This window comes from Choloepus didactylus, chromosome 2 (genome assembly GCF_015220235.1).
Source record: "Choloepus didactylus isolate mChoDid1 chromosome 2, mChoDid1.pri, whole genome shotgun sequence".
NCBI lineage: Eukaryota > Metazoa > Chordata > Mammalia > Pilosa > Megalonychidae > Choloepus > Choloepus didactylus.
Window position 1 is genome coordinate 202,708,861 of NC_051308.1, and position 24,065 is coordinate 202,732,925.

A 24,065-nucleotide genomic window follows, 5' to 3' on the forward strand; every position below is an offset into this window, starting at 1 on the left:
TCGGGTTCGCGGCAAGCAACACGGTGGGTGGCGTGTAGCTGCCGCGTGTCGCTTTCTGGGAAACGTAGTTCTGCTGCTTCCATTGCCGGTTGTCTCCGCGAGAGACGAACTCAGTTTCCCAGGTGGCCCTGCGGCATACACTCGTCTATAAAGCGCATTTTCCCGGCCTCCCAAAGGGTTTGAACTCGTGGCGGCTCTAGTGGCTGGCGTGGGTTCGGCACCATGGCTCTGGTGTCCTGGGTCTGTGGAGGTCTGGACCACGATTCGGCACCATCAACTCCTACCTGACGTCAGCATATCAGGGTATCCAACTTTCCCCCCAGTTACCCAAGAGCGCCCCAGAGTCGCAGTTCTGGTCTAGTATTGCATCCCCACCCCAAGTATTTCGATTTTAAATTCTGATCTTTTCTGGGCTGTATCTTGGTATCCCGACTGGGAGAGCAAGGGCAAAAGACGCCAGGGAACCGGACCCCTGCCGCAGGATATGAATAGAAGCCTGAGCTGGTCTGAGCAGCTTGACGTGCTTCTCAATGCCACCGATGAAAACGTGGCCCGGATTAAGGTGAGGGGGTGTTCTGCGGCCCCGGCTTGGAGGGTGGGTTGAAGGACTCTCAGGGCTTACTGGCCTATGCACCTGTTTCTTTTGTAGCAGCAGCTGTATCCCTTTGGAGTCTCCACAGCAAGTAAGTGCTGTCCTCTTTTCCACCTCCCAAAGCTTTTCTCTTTTCAGGGTCTGCCTTATAGTGCCTGTACCATCTACCACTCCTTTCAAATTCCAATTTTTTTCTTTTCTGAATTCTTTTTCCCCACACAGATAGACCCAGGACTTCCCCTTCCTTATTTTCCTCAGCAGGGGACCTGGCTGGGATCTGGACTGTCCCACATCACTTGCCTCTTCAGTCAGGAGGTGGAGCTCAACATTCCTGGACTCTAGGTTCTCCCAGTGTCCCAGAGAGGCTGAGCTGGGCTGAGGCCCACAGTCCATCCTCTCTCTGGGATGAAGTTAATATTCTTCGATCCCAGCTTCAATCCCAGGCTCAGGTGAGGTGTGGAATCATAAGAGTGTGTGTATGTGCATGTGTGTGTGTGTAAGTGTGTGTGCATATATGTGAGTGTGTGGTGTTTGTGTGGGACAAGGATACTAGACTATGGGTTGGGGAAGCCCTTTACACAGTTGCTCATGTTGTTCTTTTCCCTGGGTAGGTGACTGAGGCATTAAGGCAGGCTGTGCGGGGCCTACTGGAAGATCGAGAGCAGCAGAAGTACCAGATCTGTGCCCTGGAAGGTATCTGGCAGATTCTTTTACATACACACACAGCCTCATATATATGTGCACGTTTTTTTCTGCACACATGTTGTGTGTATGCATTTGTCTTAATTTGAAAGTAGGGTCTTTGGGCTCATATGCAAAGCTCTTAGAGAGGCTGACCCCAGCTTGTTCCAATATAGCATCACTAAGGTTGCTGCAAGGGGGCCCAGAGAGGAGAGCCCTTCTCCTGGAGCAACGCCTGGATGGGCTGAGAAGGGAACTACAGGGCCTTTGGAGCCAGGTGCAGGAGCAGGCCCAAACCCAAGCCCAAGCCCAGATGCAATCAAGACAAAGGAAGTACAGTATTACCAGTGGCTTTCACCAGCAACTGCAGAATGAGTAAGTGATGGACAAGACCTCTCCTTCATGCCTCTGAATTCCTGGCATTCTGGGAGACCAGTAGCCTTTTCACTGGGGGCTGTCACCCCTGTAGGCGGCAACTGCTGTGGGAGGAGTCAGAGGTTCTGCGAGAGGAACTGAAGTTGCTGAGGGACCAACTGAGTGAGTAAAAGATTGGCGGAAGGTGTTCCCTTGGCTCCCCTTTCTGAAAAGCCTTCTTGCCCTTCTAGTAAGTAGTCACAGCTCTGACTGCTTGAGCTACTCAAGTCTAGCCAATTATCTTGTTTTGCGCTTTTCCTTTCATGGTGTGAGTCTAGTCTTCCCAGTCAGCTTGGAAGACTCCTAAAAGCTGGACCAGAATGCTTCTGTTTCAGTTTTCAGCACTAGGCTGGATTCAAGGCAGGGAGGGGGAAGGAAGGATGCTGTAGAACAGACCCCTTACATTCTCTATCATCTGCAGACCAGCACCAAGAGTGCTGCTAAAACAGATGGCAGAGGGGAGGCAGGCTCAGGCCTGCAGCTGGAAGGTAGGCCCAGGATCGGACTGTCTCCTTATCTCTCCATAGGGATCCCTTCCTTTTTCTGTCTTGTTCTACAGGAAGGCCAGGACACTGCCTCCTCCCCACCCTTCTCTTTCTCTCTTTTTTCCCCATTTGACCCACTTCCCTCCAAAGCTCTTCCTAATCGTTCAGGCCACGAGAAACTATCTTGGTCCACATGAGGGTTCCAAGTGTGCTGAAGAGGCCAATTGTGGGGAGGGGGTTTCCCTTGCAGAGGGAGAGGTTGATCCTACCTAGGCCCATGGTCTGGCAGATGTTGGAGGAGCTGCAAAGTGTCCAGGAGGGCAAGAGTCATCCCCTTCAGGCTTCCAGGACAGAGGCCCAGGATGCCCAGCGGGAACTCGACTTCCTCAGGTCAGGGGATTTGGATGTGTGGCTGTGGAGGGGATTTGTCCACAGAGGCCAGATACTGGGTACCAAAGTTCAGCTATTTTAGATTTCGCCTGGCTGGTGGGTAGATATCTTGGTTACAGCCCAGAGGGGCAGAACTAGGCATTCTTCACTTGCTACAGAGTCACTGAGGTATCTTTATACCTTAGGATGATAAAGGGGAGGAGGCTAGTTACATGCTAGGAGGGCCCTTTGACTCACTCATTTTCTTTTCCCTTCCAGGACCTCCGTTCATGTCCTCCAATCCAAGCTGCCCCAGGCCTCCACCTTTGCCATGTCTTATTCATCCAGCTCTGAAGTCAGTCTTCCGGACAGTAATAGTAGCTGGGAACTTTTAAGGAAGCTAGGTGGGTGTAAGGCCTGGGATGCCAGTTATGGGGGAGGCTTTTATAAATGGTGCCCAGATGCCAGCTGCCTAATTGTTTGGCACTGGGTAAAATGGAGTCTCTGCCTCTTTCTTTATGGAGCTTTTTACCCATGTTGCTCCTTATCCCAAGTTAGGCCTGTATGTCCTTTTCCTATCAGCACTGATGGTTTGTGCTCTCTTCATTTTTCCCTCCTCTCAGATCTCCAGAGGTGCACTCTATCCAACCAGGAGCCCAGCAGCCATCACCTCCAGGCCCAGAGCCTTGAGCAGGAGGACCTCTCCTTTCCGGGCCCCAAGGTGCTTCTGAGTGACCTGTAACAACTGATAGGAGTAGTGTGATGAAGCCTTCTTTGCCCATCCTTCTCTCTAAGACCCTGTTTCTCTACCTCCTGCCCCTCTCCTGTTAATCTAGCTGGTATCTGTCCTCCCTACTGAAACTTCTCACTGCTTGTCTGCCCCCTCCAGCTGCAATAAAATGGTTTAATCCTCCCTGATATTTTTTCTATGAATCAGCACCCATTCGGGATAAACTCAGCTATACCTTTTCTTCCTTTTGTTACTTGGCTGCTTTCTGCCACCTCTACCTCTGAAATTCAAGTTCATTGACATGTGTAGCTGAACCTTCTGAGGGTAAGCCCTATGATCGGTTGAAAAGGATGGAAGCTCCCTGTCTGGTGGGTGGAATGAGGTAGGACACTGCTGTGGGGCAGTAGTGCTGTAGGGATGCAGAGGAGTGGGAGACATTCTGATGGGCCCTGGAGCCGGGCAATAGGAGGTTTTCCCTCATTTGCAGCATTTGCCTCTTGAGGCTCACTCTACCCTTTCCACTCCTTCTGCTTGCATTTCTACAGCAGCCTCCTGGTATCTCTTCTTTCAGTCTCTCTTTTCTTTAATCCAGTGGCTTTCAGAATTTTTTTGACTGCTAGCCTCAGTAAGAAATAAAATTTACATTGTGACTTAGTAAATACACATAGGTAATATTTATTAACCCCAAATTTCACGATTCAGTGCTTACTGTTACTAGGTGTGATGTACTCTGATATTTTCTATTATATTTCATTTTTAAAAAATTTCTTGTGGCTACTGGTTCTGATGCTTCCCACCACTTACTTGGTTGCTCTCTGGAAAGTGTATCTTCCCACGTAGATTCAGGGAGACCTCCTTTCTCCTTATCTATGCTTTGTGTTTTCGACAGTGCAGTCCAGGGTTTCCTTAGAAGCAGCAGCATCTCACTGAAGCCTCATGAGGCCTCTTCCACTGCTAAATCTGATCAAAAGATGATGCCACTCATCCATCAAGTGAATGTTTGTTGCAGACTCAGTATTAACTTTGCTCTGAGCTAAGATGTACAGGGGCTCAAGTAAAGGTTCCAGCTCTTAGCTTGGTCTGGCTTGGGAGAGAAAACTGTTACCTGAAATAAAAGCATAATAAAAGGCTGAGGAGAGTAGGGCAGGAATTACCTCCAGTAATCAGGCTGGAGGTGATGAGGAAAGGGTCTTGGGATATCTGAAGAGCTACAGGGCACTCCTCAGTTTGTTCCCTTCAGCAATGGGAGGTTGTTGAGAGTGGAATGGTAAAAATCAGACCCAGGTCTGATCCTGTGTGAAAAAATGAAAACATAAAAATCTTCTCATCAAGATCCATCTTCTGCTGAGACAGCTAACAAGGAAACCCCCTCTCTTTGACATCTTTCACTGGGCTGCTGATACATCTGGCCTGGTAACAGCATTCATTTCTGCTTGCTACCAGTGGTCTACTTATTTATCAATTATTTTGCAGTAAGCTCAGTGGGAAACATACTTGCTGGGGTGCCAGGGCTGTAACGGCAGAAACATGAAATAGGAATGTGGAACCATGGTATTTGAGCTGTCACCAGGTGGCAGCACATGATTTGTTGAAAAATGGTAGAGAAGAACCATAACGAAGCAGCTTTGGGCCAGGAGGACTGGGCTGGGGTGATCTCTTTTTTCTTCCCTTAGTTCTTCCTGTGAGCTACTAAATTAATCTCCCTAAAACCAGCTTAAGTTATTCTACTGCTCAAAAATCTTTGACAGTTTTCAAAGCATAAAGGAGAAAGGACAAATTTGAGCCCAACTTACATTGAGCCTCTTCTCTAGCCTCATCTCCTACCATAAATCTTTCTTATACTTTATTGCCAGTATGAAAGCACGCTACCTACACTCCAATTATTCAAATCCTACTGATCTTTCAAGATGCCCCTCTCCAGGAGAGAACTCCAGATTTGTCTGTAAGAACGTCTTTACCCCTAGGGGGTGGTGGTGCAGGAAGGCCCATACTCCATTCTCTTTGCTCTTGCCTAGGAAGCCCTTGTCCTGTTCAAATCTGCTCACGCATGAGATCATGAGCTCCTGAGGCGTATGGAAATATGGAAAGCATGAGACAATATGTGCCTGTTCAACACGTGAATAGAATTCTTATCCCTCACCCTGCTCTTTGAAAATCCCGTTTTCAAGCCGGCTCCAGTGTTATCTCATCTAAGAAGCCTCCATCAAATTGAATCAGTCTAGATGAATTGTTCCTTCAGCATTGTTTAACCCTACTCTTGGCTCTTACTGTCTCAGGTTGCTAATAATTATGTTTTCCCCCCTCAAGATACTCAAATTCCGTGGGACTCCGCGTTCATATAGCCTTTCCTTACTCAGACATACCTTCATCAACCCAAAAGGCGCGCCAATCTAGTCCATTTTCAATTGGCTTTTTCAGTTACCAAGTGCTTATTTTTATTTGGCATTTTGATTGGTCCATCTTCTGTTTACTGTCCCGCCCCCGGAGAGGTTTCCCCCAGGTGTATTCCCTCCTATTTGGTTCCGCCTTTTCAGCACACTGCCTCTTCTGTTTTTACCTCCACTTCCTTCCTATTGGTTCCCTTCGTCCACCAGAGTTGCCGCCTAGAGCTGTTGATTGGCTTCTCTGGACGCCCATTGTGCCTATCTTCATACCACGTGGCACCCCTAACGCTAATTGGACAATTTTAGTAGTTCGTTTATCAAGGGTTGAGGATTGATTGGCTGCTCTGGGGGAGAGTTCGGGAGAGAGGCGGGGTAAGTTGAGGCCCCACCCCCAGCTCCACTGCCTGGTTGGGCAGGCGTTTCAGTTGCCCGCGGCCCGGGAGTCCGGCGGGGTGTCCAGCTTCACTGTGTGGCAGGCCGGCGGGATCGTCCCCCTGGCCCCGCCACAACGGCGAGGGGAGCGGCCCCGACTGCTGGGACATGGCAGTAGCCTCCTCGCCTGCCGCCGCCGCAAGCCCCGCGAAGTCGCTGGCTTCTGCGCGAGGGACCCCCACCGCCTCGGCAGGCTGACGAGCCGCTGCCGCCACGGAGCTGTGAGGGCTACTATGTCCCTCTTTTGCAGCCGTCTCCCCCTCCCCGCCGCGCAGGCACCCCTCTGGCTGCCCCGTCCCGCCTCAGGTAACGCCAGGAGACCCCGTGGGGCGCAACCCTGGGGCACCCCGACCCGTGCGCGCGGCTGTTTGAGTCGCTTCGGCCGCGCGGAGCGTTGGCGTTGGGTATCTTAGTACCCTTTGCTTCCCGATGTCCTTTCAGCGACTGGGGCGACTCCCCTTCTCTTTCCTATTCCCTCAGAGTTCCGGAACAGGTACCCCCTGCCCGCTGCCCCCCAACTTCCCGCTGTCTACCCCTTCAGAGGCCAAGAACCCGATTATGTTTCCTCATCAGAGACATGGTCCCTGACTCCTGTCAGGAACTTTACTTACCTCGGAAACTCAGAAATCCTTCAGTTCCTCGGAAAGCTCCTGTTTCAGAAACCTCTTACTCCCTTGAGAGCCTCCCGCGTCTCAGCACCTTCTCCTCCCCCAGAGATCTGGGCTCCCTTACTTTAATTCCTACAAATATGCTCTTAATTCCTCTCAGACCCACTCTCTTCCTCTCGTTTCTTCTTCCGTCTTCCTCTTCTTTTCCCTGCTCTCTGGACTAAGCTAGTATTCAGACAGCTAGAAATGAAACCCAGGTTTGTCTAATTTTAAAGCCTTTCTATTTATGCTACTGAAAAAAACCTCACTAAAAAAATCTGGACTTTATTCTGAAGGTGTGGGGAGCAATTGAAGATTTTGTAAACAGAAGTTTGGTATGATTGGATTACCTCTGGTGGAAATGTGGAGGAAAAATTGAAAGTGAAGACAGTATGGAGGAAACTAGTGTAGTAATCCAGGTGACAGAGGATGAACTGAGATAGTGGCAGAAAAATGAAGAGAAGGGCATGTACATTCCAAGAGATTTCACAGTAGATTGAGAGGGTTAGTCAGAGGTTGACTGTATGGAATGGTAGTGTTAATTGACATAGGAAACAGAGAAACAGTTTGGGGGGAAGGTAGTGAATTTGGTTTTGGATAAGTTGAGCTTGAGGTCCTTTTCAGATATCACTGTGGGTGGCTGGAAATTTGGGTCTGAAAATTGGGAGAAAGGTTGGAACTGAATGCATGAATTTGGAAGTCAAGAGAGATTTTATGGGTGATATTTGGAGCCTTATTTTGGTATGGTAATACTGAAAGAAGAGAAGAAAAGGGCTTTGGATAGTAAGGAACATCATTGTTTGAAGGTAATGGAAACTGAGAAAGAGGTTAAAAGAATAGGACAAAAACAAGAACAAAATGGCATTATAATGAAGCCAGAGGAAGAAAGAGTTTCAAGAAGAGAGAGGTGATCATCAGTGTCAGGTGTTCCAGAAGTCAAGTAGAATGAGAATTAGGAAGAAGTACTGAATTTTTCAATTAGGAGGTCACTTGTTTCCTTTGCAAGGCAGATTTGATAGTGTAGTGGTGGCAGTGATGGCTATAATCAGATTTCGATGGATTGAGGAGTAAATGGGAGACAGTGAATGAAACTACTTTCTTAAAAAGTGTGGTTGTAAAGAATTGTTCAGTAGTGAAACTAAACTTTATAGAGAATATACCATATACTATGTACCATAAAGGTGCTTTACATAGATTACAATATTGTCTTGTGGTTAGGTATCAGTGTCCATCTTTTACAGTTGGTAAGACTGTAGGCAAGGATTTGAACAAGGTCTGTCTAGCTCCAAAATCTGTGTTCTTTCTACTGTGGCTCATGTGTGTTTTTCTTTTTAGTATGGGTGAAACTTAATTTTGTAGGTTGAGGGGAAGGTTTACCTAGGAAATATGAAATATATACAGACATTCCATTCTTTGACACCAGAAGGATAGAGGTCAAGATTGTTCATGATGTGGTAGAAGGTACAGAAAGTAAGGGAGTTTGACAGCCTTATTTTCTTAATGTGTTCATTTATCTGTGGAAAGTCAATTACCTCTGGAGACTGAAGAAACTATGGTGAATTTCAGGCTTGAGTATTGTGGCAATGGAAATCTGCAATGGAGAATGAAAGGGGATTGAATTAAGGATTAAAAAAAAAAAAAGATTGCTGACTGCATTGAGGGCCCCGTTAAAGTTAGAAATAATATATTTATAATGGAGCCCAATAGCATGGATTTTACCCTTTCTGCAGCAGACTAACAGTAGGAGGGCAAAAAGTTGGTTGTGTTGACCCAGGAATGGAATTAGCAAGACAGAAAGATAAAATGGGAAGAAACTTTACACTGCTAGTGTTAGTGTGGGGGAGATGATTGACTCTCAGGGCCAAATTGGGGTATCAGAAGTAAAACCTGCATGGGGGGGGGGCGGTGGGGTGGGCTGGTGTACTGAGAGAATAAGGAGACAGTCAGAAATGTGGTTGAAGACCAGGTTTTGTAGAAAATAGAGAATGGGAAAGCCCAGAGTTTGGTGTTTCAAAGTAAAGGAGCAAAACAAAACAAAACAAAATAAAACAAAAAAAATAGGGGTTCTAACTTGTGCTGTTGAAGAGGGATGGGAAGGTAGGTTTAGAAGTAGTAGGAGGTTAAGGGACTGTGAAGTGTGTTGAATACATCATCAATGTGGATGTTATGGTTGCCCAGTATGATAGCAGGAGATAGAGTGGAAGAGATTGGACCTTTTTGTGGGGTTGCTCATCAAGGAGGGGCCTAACTGGCTTGAAGGTTCCTTGGCACATGTTAGAAAGTAGTGTTAGATGGTACAGATGTTTATATGTGAATTAACATTTAGATCCTCAGATACCTGCTTTGAATATATGAAGTATTGTTGTCTCATACAGATATATGTTTGGGATGATCTCTTAAACACAAATTCTTTGCAATTTGGCACCTGATGGGCCTTGATTCTGTTTAAAGGTGTATGTGCTAGAGGCCAGGGATTCTCCGCTCCAGAATACCCAGTAACATTTTGTATTTATGGTTTTAGTTAATTGTAAAAAATTAAATTATGCATTTGTATATGCTCATCCCCTGGCTTTAGAGTAGAAAGCTGACTTGGCTTTTGCACTTATTTTTCCTATGTGAAAGTGTTTGTAGATGTATTCTTAGTGTCACACACTTCATTTTGTTATGCAAAATGAATGCTGTGTTAGGCTTTGAAGCCTATGATAAGGGCTTTTATGGGAAAATCATCTCTTTTAAGTATAAGAAGCCTGATTATTACATTGTATAGTGTGAGTGATGATGAATGTTTTGGACTAACAATGGGTATTGTATTATTTTCCAAGTCATCATGTGGAGATGGCTTCAGTATGGTCTCACTAGTGCTATTTTTGCTGAGCTCTTAGAGGGAGTGGTTGTTTCAGAAGAAGCCTTGTGATAATTTTTAATTCTTCTGTTCCTGAAAATTTCAAAAATGCAATGTGGTATACAGAAAAATGTTGTTGTTAACTGTATGGCTTTAGGCATGTTTCTTATCCTCTATGAGCTTTAGGGTTATTATTATTATTATTTTAGTTTTTTTTAAATCTTTTGAAAAGGTAATACACCCAACTAGTTAAGTATATTTATATTTCATATAAAGGTGTAAACAATGAAAAGTCTCACTCCCATGCCTGTTCCCCATCCACCCAGTTCCATGTCCCCTCCCTTTTAGACTTCTTTTAGGCAAATAGACTTTCTTTAGTAAATTCTTACAAATATGAGTATATAACCTTATTTTTCCCATTTTTCTTGCAAAAGTTAGTCCATGGTTCCCCACTGTTCTTCTGTATTTTTTCTTTTCCCATTTTGCTTTTTCATATAACGCATCTTGGAGACCTTTCCAAGACAATGCGTAAAGAACTTCTTTGTTCTTTTTTTTTTTTTTTTTTTAGCATCTACATAGTATCCCATTGAATGGACGTATCATAATTTAATTTGTTCTTTTTAGTTCCTTATTGATGGACATTTGTGTTGTTTTCAGTCTTTCAATATTGTAAGTGATGCTGTAATGAAGACCCTTGAACATATGTCATTTTACTTGTGTATAAAGGTATTTGTGGGATAAATTCCTGAAAGTGGGATTTCTGAGTCAAAGGGTATATGCATTTATAACTATGAAGTATATTGTCAATTTGCCTGTCTTAGGGGTTGTTCCAGAATACATTGTTTACTCATCATCAGCAGCAGCTGAATTATAGCTAATAATTATATGGTGCTTACTATGTGCCAGGTAGTATTCTAAGTGCTTTATATAATTACTTCATTTAATCTTAATAACATACCTTAGAGAGACTTACTGTTATTATCTCCATTTTTCAGATGAATAAACTGAGGAATAGAGATTTACTTAACTTTCCCAAACCATACAGCTGTTAAGTGGCAGAAATTCAAAGTCAGGCACTCTGGCTTAAGGATCAGGGCTGTTAACATTATGCTAAGCTGTTATCAGAGTTGGATTTTTGCCAGTATGATAGAGAAAAATGATACTGCAGTGTTTTAATTTTTATTTTTCTTATGTTAAGGTAAAGCATCTTTTTATATGTTTGAGTCCCTTGCATTTCCTTTTCTGTAAACTATCTATTTAAATCCTTTATCTGTTTGTTTAATTGTAAGTCTTTTTCCTATTGATTTCTCGTGTCTATATATTAATGGATAAACCTTTTTGTGATATGCATTGCAAATATTTTTCCCATTTTAACATTTGTCTTCTGACTTCTGTTTTATTCTCGTATCAAAGTTTTATATTTTTATGTAGTCAAACTTCTCAATCTTTTATTTTATGGCTTTGGATTTTGAGTCATAGTTAGGAAAGCCTTCCACATTTCAATTCTTAGTTTTTTAATCAATCCAGTGGGACTAAGAAAAGAGAATTGTTGTGATGGTCAAAGTGCTTTGTGAACTGTAAACTGTAAATCATTACACAAATGAAATGTGTTATTTATTAATTTATCTTCTGAACAAGATCTATAGAGACTATCATCTTTTTCCCTGCATTAAATAGGATACAATGACATAATTTTCTTTCTGCGGTATGAAAAACTAGGGTGGTATCGATCTTTGGTCATTGTTTTCCTTAGACAATGTACATGGGAGCTTTTTCAAAACTAGCCACTGTGGAATTTTGGAAATATTTTTTCAAAATTTGGTCTTGTTCTTTGTATTAGGTATAATTAGAATCTGAATAAAAGTTCTCAAAATTTGTTTTTCCTCTCAAATTAGCTACAGTTTGCAAATTTGCACATTATTTACTTTGGATATTCTTACTGATTTGTAGGAATTTGTAATTTGGGAGACTCAGAAGTTTTTGGGATTCTATTAGTAATGTATGCTTATTATTGAAGAATTAGAAAATAGAGATTTTAAAGGAGAAGGTACAAATTATTCATAATCCCCAAATTCGAAGAGTTAATAACCGCTGTTAACATTTTGGACTCTATGCGCTCAGTATTCTTTCTGTATGGTTTGTCTGTATTGTTATCACTGATTCTCTAGGGCTAGGCATGGTGATAATTAAATATTGGTTGAGTGATTATTTAAAAAAAAAGACTTTATGTAAAAAATATGGAATATCAGTGTCCTATTTATCATCTTTTTTTCTCCACTGTAACTTTGATTCATGTCCTAGTATTAAAATTTGTAAGCCATAATTCATTTGGAGGTGAGTAAGAGTTCAAGTCTTCATGGAGTTCATAGTCCAGTGAAAGGGACAGGTAAGCAACAATTAAAATTGAATGTGATAGTTGTAATAACAGATTTTTGTAAGGCATTACCTAAGCTCAGAAAAAAGAAATTGAGGGTTCAGAGAACACTTCCCACACGTGATAATTAATGAGAGAGCCATGTGGGGGATGTTGGAAAGAACACTCCAGGCAGAAAGAATATTACATGCCCATACGCTGAAGTGTAAGTGAACAGGATGCTACAGGTAGTTCTCTATGTTTGGAGTTGGTTGCTTCTGAAAGTAGAGGAATAGAGATGAGGCTGAAAATGCGGGTAGGAGCCAAATGAGGAGATACAATTACATGACACATGAAGGGTTCTGGAAACGTTACCCAACCTAGATAGAGAAAGGATTGAAGAGGTGTGAGAGCAGAGATAGTAAGACTGAGAAGGCATTGGTAGTCGAGTACCAAGTAAATAGTACAGTCAGTAAGTACTATAAAAGCTGGAATGAGGTAATGGTAAGCAGAGACAGGAAGTGAAGGCTACCCTCAGAGATGGTTTAAGTTTAGGGGATGATGATTAGATCACTTTTAGTGGAACAAGGCTTTGAATGTCAAGCTAAGGAATTTTATAAGTAACAGAATGTCACTGGGGATTTTAACTGTTATGTGTATTATGTAAACTGCTACAAGTTGCAGTTTGCTTCCTTCCGGATAGTCTGAAATGCTGTTGAAATCTTTCATGCCTATGAAGTAGTAGAAATATTATCAAAGAAAGTTGTATTTTAAAAGGAGTGAAATTTGGGGCTGAAAAATGACCCTTTATTTGGAAAAAAATATATACTGAAGACCATGAAAATAGGCATTATGTGAAATTACCTTTTATAATAAAAGTTCCGTGATGTCTTCTTTGCACTCTTAAGATCAGACAACTCACTTGTCATGGTAAAGCTCAATTCTTGTTGAAGCTCCAGATTAAAAGCCCTCTTAAAGCTCCGTAATTACACTATGGAATATACACATCTTTAACTGGAACTAGAATTTTTTTCCTGAACTTTCATCAGAAAGAAAATATTTCAAGGAATCGAATTCGTGTCAGAAAGTTACTTAAAGATGTAATGTCAGATAATACACTGCAGTTACTATGAATTCAGCTTAAAGCCTAAATCTTTTGCATTTGTATTTCTCTGCATTTGTAATTGAATGTTATAAGAGATTCAAGATCGTTTTACATTGATTGTGAGATTATATGTGCTATGCTTTATTTATGACAGTAAATATTCTATTTCATAATTATAGAAGCAGTATAACATAGAAAGTTTAGAATAAGAGTATAAAAATTAATCATAATTCCTCCACCCTAGAATAACCATCATCACTTTTGTACAACTCCTTTGGTTTTTATTCCAGTGCATAATTTTACATAGTTATAATAGTTGATTAGTCAATTTTTACATTCTCTTCCCCCCTTCCATTTAACCTTTTATTATATATATTATCTCATGTTGCACAGTGTAAGTTATTATTATGGTAGGGAGGAAGAGGTGGTTTTTAGTTCTAATCTTTTTATGTTTTTTGTTGTTAAACAAAAGTAATGCATGATCACTGTAAAAAACAATCAACCTTATAGTTACGTATTCCATAAAAAAGATGAAAGTCTCTCATAATCACTTCTTCCACCAAGATGACAGCTTAATAGATGTATTCCTCTAAGTTGTTTTCTAGGCATATACTAATGTTTATTATTGTATTAAAAAAATAAAAACAAGATCACACTATACATTCTATTTTGCAACTTGCTCTTGTCACTTAGTGAATCTTGGATATATTTCCATGTCAGTATGTATAAAATTTACCTCATTCTTTTAATAATATAATATTAAATATATGGAGGTACTATAATTTATTTAACCTATTGGTGAACATTTAGGTTGTCTCTGATTTTTTGTTATAATGTATAAGTTAATATTCTGGTACATTTATTTTTGAGTGCTTATAGTAACTGTCATTTTTAATGGCTGCAACATATCACCTTTGGTGGAAATTGTACATTTGAGAAAGAAACAAGGTTGAGTAAAAATATCTTTTGGTGAATTTAAATAATCCTTTTGTTGTTTTCCCTTTTATAAGATTCCTCCTTTGACCTTTGTAATGTAAATTATACAACAGCCTACCCCAAACCCAGGAACCTAACTTCCTCTTCTCTCTTGATTGCCGCCTTTCCCCTAGTCTCTGAAATAGCTCACCTTCTAGCTCACTTTTATCAGAAGAGGTAAATTGCCTGTTATGTCAGCTCTCCTAAAAATCAAATAGGAAAATTTACAAAAAAGAGATACTTATCCTGGAAATTAATAATATCCTAGTACTTTAGTATCACGGTTTATTTGAGTGGGGTCTTAATATCAATTTATCTTGTGTCAAGTTTCATGTTCTAGCAAATGAAGTTGTAAATACATTTAGTGTACTTAGATCAGAAACCATGTTCTTTATATGCAGATTATGGGAAACAGAAGTCCTATTGAATTCTGTACTAGTTAGATCATATATGTAATACTGTATTTATTTTTTTCATTCATGTTTTAGAGGGGCATTGACAGATTTGAGGGCAGTTAAGGCTGAACCTTAAAGAAGATGACCAGAGAGAAAGCTCTTGATCCCATATTCCATAGGAAACTTAAAGGAATCTGGTATATTTGCTTTGGGGAAGTCTTGGTAACTGAAGGCTATCATAAAGAAGAAAAAAACAGATTTAATTTGTAGTATATTTGCAGCAAGCAGAACTAGGATTAAGGTTGGGAGGTGGGCAGAGACGGATAGGAAAGGGAACTCATATTTAATGCTAATTGTGTGTCAGGCACCCTGCCTAGTGCTTTATATACACATTTTTATCCTTTAATCCCTTAGAATAGCCACGTTTAATTCTTATAATAACTCAGAGATTTAGTTAATATTTATATTTATTTTATACATAAGGGACTTAAAGAGGTAACATGCCCAGTATCATTCAGCTGCTCAGTTGATATCAGAATTTTTTAAACCTGTACTGTTTAACTTATTTCATTTACACACTATATCTTAATATATTATGTAAATTATTTTAGAAAAATTGCTTTTTTCCTACTCATAATTCATGAAATAAATTTTATTCAACTTCACGTATTTTTAAAAATAGAATGATTATTAAAAAAATTATTATGATAACATTCAACGTAAAATTTCCCATTTTAACAACTTTCAAATATACAATTCATTGGTGTTAGTTACATTCACAGTGTGATTGTACCCTCACCAATATGCGTTACTCAAACTTTTCCATCATCTGAAACAGAAACCCTGGTCTAATTAAGCATTAACCCCCTTTCCCTACCCCCACTCTGGGCCTTGGAACTTGTATTCTAATTTCTGACACTATGAATTTGCATATTCTAATTATTTCATATGAGTGAGATCATACTATATTTGTCCTTCTGTTTCTGGCTTATTTCACTCAACATAATGTCCTCAAGGTTCATTCGTGTTGCTGCATGCTTCAGGACTTCATTCCTTTTTACAGCTGAATAATATTCCATTATATGTATATACCATTCATAAGTTGATGGATGCTTTGGTTGCTTCCATCTTTTGGCAATTGTGAATAATGCCACTATGAACATCAGTATGCAAATGTCTGAGTCCCTGCTTTCAGTGCTTCTGAGTATGTACCTAGTAGTGGGATTTCCGGATCACATAGCAATTCTATAGTTAACTTTCTGAGGAACTGCCACACTATTTCCATAGTGGCTACCATTTTACATTTCCACCAACAGTATGAATGTTCCTATTTCTCTACATCTTCTCCAACACTAGTTATTTTCTGTTTTTTAATAGATGCCATTTTAGTCAGTATGAAATGGTATCTCATTTTTATTTGCATTTCTCTAATGGCTAATGATGTTCTTATTGGCCTTTTGTATATCTTTTTTGGAGAAATGTCTTTTCAAGTCGTTTGCCCATTTTTTTTTTTTAAGTCCTAATTTATTTATCTTGTGAATATGCTGGGGAAAAGACAGTTATTGAATTCCCATGATTTCGGTTGTAGGGGAGGGGATGGTAAGAGTTTCACCCTAGTTCCCTAGGAGATCACCTTTACTTAAAACTAGACAGTGGCCATTAGAGCTAATAATTAGTATCACTTGCCTGGTAATTGAATGGTAGGAATGAAAGACGGCTCTGTGTCAGGATCTGTCTTGGAATGACTATAAGAATTATGATAATTTTTATATTTCTTCATATTTATTGAGCATCTACTATGTATCAGGCACTATGTTGAGCAATGAGCTCAAGACAATGAGCAAGACAGATGAGGTCCCTTCCTTCCTGGAGCTTGTATTCTAGTGGGCTAGTTTCACAAGCCCACTGACTGGGGCCCTTCTAACAACTGAAAAATGCCTTTCTCTACTTTCTCTCTTGGTAGAAGAGAGCACCCACCAGGATCTACACCAAACTGTCAGGAGAATAATAATATAATTTTCACATTTTTATTCTCATTACCACCCTGCAAGACTCTGCTTCATCTCTTGGAGCCAGAGTTTCCTCATCTTAAGCACAGAGATGATAATCCCCATAGTATAAAGCACATGAATCTTTGGCACCCGGTTTAACAGCTATTCTTTTTTTTTTTTAATAATTCAATTTTATTGAGATGTATTCACATACCATGCAGTCATACAAAGAGTACAATCAGTTGTTCACAGTACCACCATATAGTTGTGTCCATCACCAAAATTAATTTTTGAACATTTTCATTACCACACACACAAAAGTAATAAGAATAAAAATTAAAGTGAAAAAGAACAATTAAAGTTAAAAAAGAGCACTGGGTGCTTTTTTTTTTTTTGCCCCCATTTTTCTACTCTCCATCCATACATTGGGCAAAGGGGAGTGTGATCCATATGGCTTTCCCAATCACATTGTCACCCCTGATAAGCTACATTTTTATACAATCATCTTCAGTATTTGAGGGTTCTGGGTTGTAGTTTGATAGTTTCAGGTATTTACTGCTAGCTATTCCAATTCATTAGAACTTAAAAAGGGTTATCTAATTTGTATAAGAGAGCCCATCAGAGTGACCTCTCGGCTCCTTTTGGAATCTCTCAGCCACTGAAACTTATTTCATTTCGCATACCCCTTTTGGTGAAGATGTTCTCCATCCCACAATGCCAGGTCTAGATTCCTCCCTGGGAGTCATATTCCACATTGCCAGGGGGATTTACACCCCTGGGTATCAGATCCCACTTAGGGCATTTGCCCATTTTTGAATTGTGTTGTCTTTTTGTTGTTGAATTTTAGGAGTTCTTTATTCTGGATATTAAACTCTTACCAGTTATATGATTTGTTTCTTCTTTTTTAATGTAAGCATGTAAAGCTATGAATTTCCATCTCAGCACTTCCTTTGCTGTATCCTATAAGTTTTGGTATGTTGTGTTTTCATTTTCATTCTTCTGAAGATAGTTCCTAATTTTCCTTGTGATTTCTTCTTTGACTCATTGATTATTTAAGAATGAGTTGTTTAGAGGACTGTGGGGAGATGATGGAGTAGGAAGCTCCAGGAATCAGTCCCTTCACCAGAACAACTATTAAAGAGGCAAGAAGTGTCTAAATCAACTATTTGAAAATTCTGGAGTCTGGTAGATCAATGTACAGCATCCAGGGAAGAGCGGGAGGTAGAGGCTGATAAATACAGTAAATACCAGTAAATTGTTCTCTCTGTGCAGTAGCTACCATTGCCCAGCGTCCACTCTTGTGACAGGTTGCAGTGGGGTCTGGTCCATGGCGTACCTTGCTGGTGTTAGAGAGGTACACAAAAATCCACGTCCCCAAGATCTGGGGTGGGCACGGGCCAGTCGCTGATCATGGCTTTTGATTTAACAACTTCAGATTGCTGAGGCCCTGACCCTGAGGATGGCCATTATTCCAACTCACTCTGCGCAAAGGCTGCAGAGGAGACTTAAAGACATTACACTTCCTCAGCACTGCAGAGGACAGTTGAAGGTTTGAAATTGCTTGGCAGTTCAAGAAAGTACAGCTTAGGGGGGCCATGGAAGAAACTCCTGGTGCCCTCTCTGGCCCCTCCCTGATCCCCTCTTGAGGGCAGTTTGGAGCTGGCTAGCACTCCCTTTGTTGGGTCCTTGGCCTTGGTCCAGCTGGGAAAGACTGACTTTGGAAATTCGTTTCTAGTGTGCCCCCCTCCCAGAATTTGCCCTTCAGGCAAAAACAGCTTGAGAAAAGGAAAGCAGTGTAAGAAACAATTGAGGTGGGTAGCCTGGGGCAAAGGCTTCCCTGCTTTAAGTCTAGCAGTGGAACACCCAGGAGAGGGAAAGGGACTGTTTCCTGGAAATTAGAGGGGGCATTCAAACTTCTGTAAACAGGGGAACTCCTAAGCCACTACAAAGCACAAGCCCAGGACAAGACATAGGCGGGTTAAAGACAGGTAGCACCCTGCACTTTGCATTTGCCTTCAGCAGGCCTTCCTGATAGGAGGGCTGACATTCAAGAAAATCTCTGTCATATCACCATCTGGTTACAGACTCAAGAAACAGACATCTCATGGAATAATCCTAGAGTTAACATTTAAAAATATTAAAATGTATAGTGTGCAACAAAAGATTACAAGACAAAACAGGAAATGATGACCCATCCAAAGGAAGAGAATAAAATCGAGAAAGCATGAATGAAGAAGATGTGGACATACTGGACAAAGATTAAAAAAAAATGACCTTCCATATGCTCAAGGAGATGAAGGAAAATACAGAGAAAGAACTAAAGGATATCAGGATAACAGTGAATGAACAATATGAGAATGTCAGTAAAGAGAGAGAAATTTTAAAAAGGAACCAAATATAACTACTGGTGTTGAAGACCACAATAACTGAAATGAAAAATTCCCAGGTGGGTTTCAACAGCTGATTGGAGCTGGCATAAGAAAGAATCATCAAACTTAAAGATAAGACAATTGAAATGGCTGAGAAACAGAAAGAAAAAGGAATTATAAAAGTGAAAATAGCCTAAGATACCTCTGGGACACCATCAAGTGTAACAATATACACATTATAGGGGTCCCAGCAGGAGAAGAAAGGGGCAGAAGGAATAGTCAAAGAAATATTGAAAGAAATAATGACATAAAACTTCCCAAACTTAGCAAAAGATGTGAATATGCACATCCAAGAAGCCCAGAAAACACCAAACAGGATAAACTTGAAGAAAAATATGTCCCATTGCATATTAATCCAACTGTCTAATGCAAAGGAGAAGCTTTGCAAGCGAAAGGCAATGTTTTATGTATGAGGGAGTCCCAATTAGATTAACTGATGATTGCCACAGAGGCAAGAAGGTAATGCATTGAAATACTTGAAGTGTTGAAAGAAAACAACTGTCAACCAAGGAATTTATATACACCAAGACTTTGTTTCAAAAATGAGGGAGAGATTAAGACATTCCCAGATAAACAAAAGCTGAGGGAGTTCATCAGCACTAGATCTGCCTTACAAGCAATGCTAAAGGGAGTTGTTTAGAGTTAAAGGGAAAGTGCTCCAGACAGTGCCCCAAAGAGACATAAAGAAATAAAGACCTCTGATAAAGATAACCATTTGGGTAATTATAAATGACAGTGTTATTGTATTTTTTTGGTGTGTAATTACACTTCTGCCTTCCTACAGTTGCAAAAATACAAATGCATAAAAAAGTAATGATGAATTTATGATTTTGGACATAACTGTGTGAAAAGATATAATGAAGAACTCTCTTCAGCATTGTTTGTAGGGCTGATCTGGTGGTGACAAACTCCCTCAGCTTTTGTTTCTCTTGTACTGTCTAAATCCTTCCCTCTTTCTTGAAAGACAGTTTTGCTGGGTATATAATTCTTGGTTGGCAATTTTTTTTCCACCACTTTAAATATATCATCCCATTACCTTCTTACTTCCATGGTTTCTGATGACAAATCAGCATGTAATCTTATTGAGGCTCCCATGTATATGACACCCTGTGGATTTCAGGATTTTCTCTGTCTTGGCATTTGATAGTTTGATTATGTGTATTCAACTGTTTGAGCTTATCATGATCTTGGAGTTCATTGAGATTCTTGGATGTGTATATTCATGTCTTTATTAAATTTGGGAAATTTTCAAGCCATTATTTCTTGAATATTCTTTCTGCCCCTTTGTCAGCTTCTTTTCCTTCTGGGGCTCCCATAGTCTGTATATTGATATACTTGGTGATTTCCCACAGATATCGTAGGTTCTGTTTACTTTTCTTATTTTTCTCTTTCTGCTCCTAACACTGAATAATTTCAGTTGTCTTATCTTCAAGTTTTCTGATTCTTCTGTTTGGTTCCTTTTTATGATTTCTGTCTGTTTATTGTAATTCCCTTTTTGTTCATCTTTTTTTTTTTCCTGATATCCTTTAGTTCTTTGTTTGTTTACCTTTACCTCTTTGAGTATATTTAAGATAATTTTAAAAGAATTTTTGGCTAGTACATCCAAAAAGTGGTCTTCCTTGTTAATGCTTTCTAATGCTTTCTCTTACTCCTTTGCAGGGGCCATTGTTTCCTTTTTCTTTTTATGCCTGGTAATCTTTTGTTTTACAGTGGACCTTTTAATATTTTAATATGTTATCTATAGAATTTAGTCACTGAGGTGTCTGTTCCGTAAGCTTGTATCCAGTTGTTATGACAGATTTCCTTGAATTCTGGGAGTTACCAAAAGACAAAACAACAACAACAAAACCCCCAAATCCCTCTGTTTCCAGTTTTGCAGATTAGCCTGTGTGAGTGCTCGACTTCAGGGCTTAGCCTACCTAACAGTGTGTCTAAAGAAGAGCCTGAGGAAAAAGCCTAGGTTCTTCCTCTATTCTTTCTGTGCATATGTCTTGTCCTGGTTTTGTGCATATGTTCCTGTGAAATCTCCTGTCTAAACAGATCCATCATCCCCTTTCCCTCAATGAACAGTTTTTTTCCGATTCCAGGTGCCACACTGCCAATCCCAAAGTTGGTATTCCTTTTCACAGGGCAGCCACAAGTTGGCTCCTCTTCTGCAACACTCCAGCTGTCTTCTGAGCTGCTTCCACACAGGGCCAGCTGTTGGATGTCAAACCATGATGAGTGTCCTTGATTTGATTCTTTAGGCTACATAAAAATAGATTGGCACAGACACATACACCAGAGTATGTATACAAGTGTTATTCTGCTCCTTTCAGAGCCGGCAATAGGGACTTGCACTGGGAATGCGGGTCGGCTCTACACAAAGCTGGGGAGGAGGTTGGGTAAAGACAGCAAGTGTGCCATGAGGTTTTCCTACTGTTTTTGAATCACCTTTTTTATGATTTGGTGCTTGCTCAGTTACTGTGACTTTTTTACTTTTCTTGAGCTTTAAGAAAGGTGGTTCTGCCAGTTTTTTCTTATTGTCTAAAGCTTCTGTGGGAGGTCGGGATTCTGGAATGTTTCTCTCTGCCATATGGTGACCGTTTTGTTTTGATTACTGTAGTTTTGTAGTTTGTTTTAAATTCAGGAAATGTGGGTCCTCCAACTTTGTTCTTCTTTTTCAAGATGTTTTTGGCTAATTGAGGCCCCCTACCCTTCCTTTTGAATTTGATGATTGGCTTTTCCATTTCTGTGAAGAATGCTGTTGGAATTTTGATTGGTTTCCATGCTTTTTCAATCAGTATCTTGCGATCACTAGATGCTTTTTGAAATATTTAACACAATTTTTCTTGAAATATTATCTACTTTTCATCTAAGCTGTTTGAGATACAGCATTTAAAAATATGTATATGCTGCTTCACTAGAAAATTTATTCTGAACAGCAAATACTCATTCACATAACAAGACCAGTTGGTTTTTCACTTCTAGAGTTGGTGTTTGTGATCTCTGCTGTATTCACTTGTTGAACTTTTTTTTGTGACAAAAAGTTTAACATATTTTGCTTCTGAAGCTGTTCTGTGGTTTTATTATAAGAGAAGTGTAATGAACATCCACTTACTCATCATGCAGATTTAATAATTTTAACATTTGATGCATCAGTTATTTTGCTGATACTTTTCAGTGGAAATACAGTCTTGATATTTCACCTCAACTTTTTTTGTGTGCATGTTCAAAAATAAGTCTTATTTAATCTTAATATCATTATTATGTGTAACCAAAGTAATGATAATTTTCTGCACTAATATAATAGTAGTCATTCAAATTTCCCCATTTGTCTTTTTTTTTTTTATAGCTGGTTTGTACAAATTAGGATCCAATCAAGTATCATCAATACCTTTAGTTGTTCTGTCTCTTGAGTCTTCTTCAGAGTCAGAATTTGAACACAGTACTACTACTCTAAGGCCTATGCTTTTCCTACATTTAGAAAGGAAAAACTTTGTAAAAATTAGAACATTACAATAATAAAATAGACTGCTTGGGGTAGTAGTGAGTGAATTTTCTGATACTGGTGTCATGTCAGTATGCTGAGCTGGTTTTTATAATGTTTAATCTATTGGACATTTTTCTTCATATTATTTGACTATTTTGTGTAATTTGATATGTTTGTTGTTTCCACATTTGGTTTATGTGACAAACTTTCTTTTTGTTTTATTCTTAATTCTGTTGTTCTTTTTCAGAGTCATTTTTAGACTTTTCCTTTTCTTGTACTGTATATGTTGACGTTCTCTTGGCCATTCATCTGCGCTTACCTAAGGACATAATGAAGAGCCTTGGTTTTGTCACGTAGTAGGAACTCAGTAAATATTAGCTATTTTTTGTATTCTTTACTTTGGGAAATTCTTTAGAATGTATATGCTAGTGACTCTCAAAACTCAATCTCTAACAACCCAGAACCCATGAATCTCGAAGACAGTTGTATAAAAATGTAGCTTATGAGGGGTGACAGTGGGATTGGGAATGCCATAAGGACTAAACTCCACTTTGTCTAGTTTATGGATGGATGTGTAGAAAAGTAGGGGAAGGAAACAAACAGACAAAGGTACCCAGTGTTCTTTTTTACTTCAATTGCTCTTTTTCACTCTAATTATTATTCTTGTTATTTTTGTGTGTGTGCTAATGAAGGTGTCAGGGATTGATTTAGGTGATGAATGTACAACTATGTAATGGTACTGTAAACAATCGAAAGTACAATTTGTTTTGTATGACTGCGTGGTATGTGAATATATCTCAATAAAATGATGATTAAAAAAAAAAAAATCAAATGGCAGAATACAGGAATGAGGAAGCATGCATGTAATTTAGCCAGACATTTCATTTCCTTCCACATAGACAACAGACATTTATGAGACTGGATGGCCAGCACTCACTTCCTTAGAGTATTACCCCTTACCCTCATACATATGATTATGGGGTGATGAGCAGTCTTGGACAGCATCTCCCTTCCTGTCTTACTACAGTCCATCAATCCACAGGTGGGTGCCGGACTTCAGTACAGTTATTCAGAATCCTGTCTCAGGACTTTTGGAATGGGGACCCAGAACATTAAATCTGTCTCTTTCTAAAGACTACTATAAGATGTAACATGCGAGGTATTTTTGGCTTCTCTGAAGTGAGAGGGAAGAATAAAGCTGACATGGAAGGAAGAGCAAAGTTGAGAGATGCAGTGGATTTCTTGTTGGCATTTGCATCCCGATCTCTGTGTTCCTCTTATTCAAGCACCAGTTCTTATTCTTGGGTTCCGTGACACACACTGTCTTTTATTAATGGCATTTGTTGTTGGTTACAAGAGTTTGAGTTGGGGCTAGGTCACTTGCAACCAACAGAGTCCAGCCTAATACAATTTCTATTTACCCAATAAAGTGTAGACAGTGAATAAGTTCATTGTGAATGCCAACTATAGTTGCAACTGGTACTGGCTGTCTGGGATATTGTATTGAGAGGAAGTCTAAGATATAGGTAAGTGATGGGGGATGGTGCATTATCATGTACAGCAGGGCTTTAAAAAAAAAAAAAAAAACAACAAAAAAAAAAACTCAATCTCTAGCTAGTCCTCTCTCCTGAGCTCCAGCCTCATGTCTTCAACAGTTTCCTGGACATCATCACCTGGTATTCCTTCAGGCACCTCAGACTCACTAAGATCAGAACAGAATTTGCATCTCCTCACAAATCTTTTCCTTTTGGTAACTGGCTTGCCATTCT

General features: G+C 40.0%; 2 protein-coding genes across 19 annotated transcripts in view; both read left to right on the forward strand.

The window, feature by feature from the left end:
- Window positions 1-147: 147 nt before the first annotated feature.
- CCDC163 (coiled-coil domain containing 163) lies at window positions 148-3,454 on the forward strand. 14 transcript variants are annotated; one of them, XM_037816958.1, is made up of 9 exons: window positions 149-562; window positions 650-683; window positions 815-1,041; window positions 1,204-1,285; window positions 1,450-1,648; window positions 1,743-1,810; window positions 2,446-2,562; window positions 2,821-2,945; window positions 3,165-3,454. In XM_037816958.1, the coding sequence occupies exons 1-8, from the start codon at window positions 485-487 to the stop codon at window positions 2,934-2,936; spliced, it is 921 nt and encodes a 306-aa protein (XP_037672886.1). In that variant the 5' UTR covers window positions 149-484; the 3' UTR covers window positions 2,937-2,945; window positions 3,165-3,454. The 14 variants fall into 14 exon arrangements, with proteins under 14 accessions (XP_037672953.1, XP_037672984.1, XP_037672977.1 ...); XM_037817007.1 differs by having other exon boundaries at window positions 2,462-2,562; XM_037816977.1 differs by having other exon boundaries at window positions 851-1,041.
- A 2,622-nt stretch (window positions 3,455-6,076) lies between these two features.
- TESK2 (testis associated actin remodelling kinase 2) overlaps window positions 6,077-24,065 on the forward strand; it is a 164,001-nt gene continuing 146,012 nt past the window's right edge. For all 5 annotated transcript variants that reach the window (XM_037827365.1, XM_037827364.1, XM_037827367.1 and 2 more), the window contains exon 1: window positions 6,077-6,393. The gene's annotated coding sequence lies outside the window, so the exon portion shown is untranslated. The remainder of the gene's footprint in view (window positions 6,394-24,065) is intronic.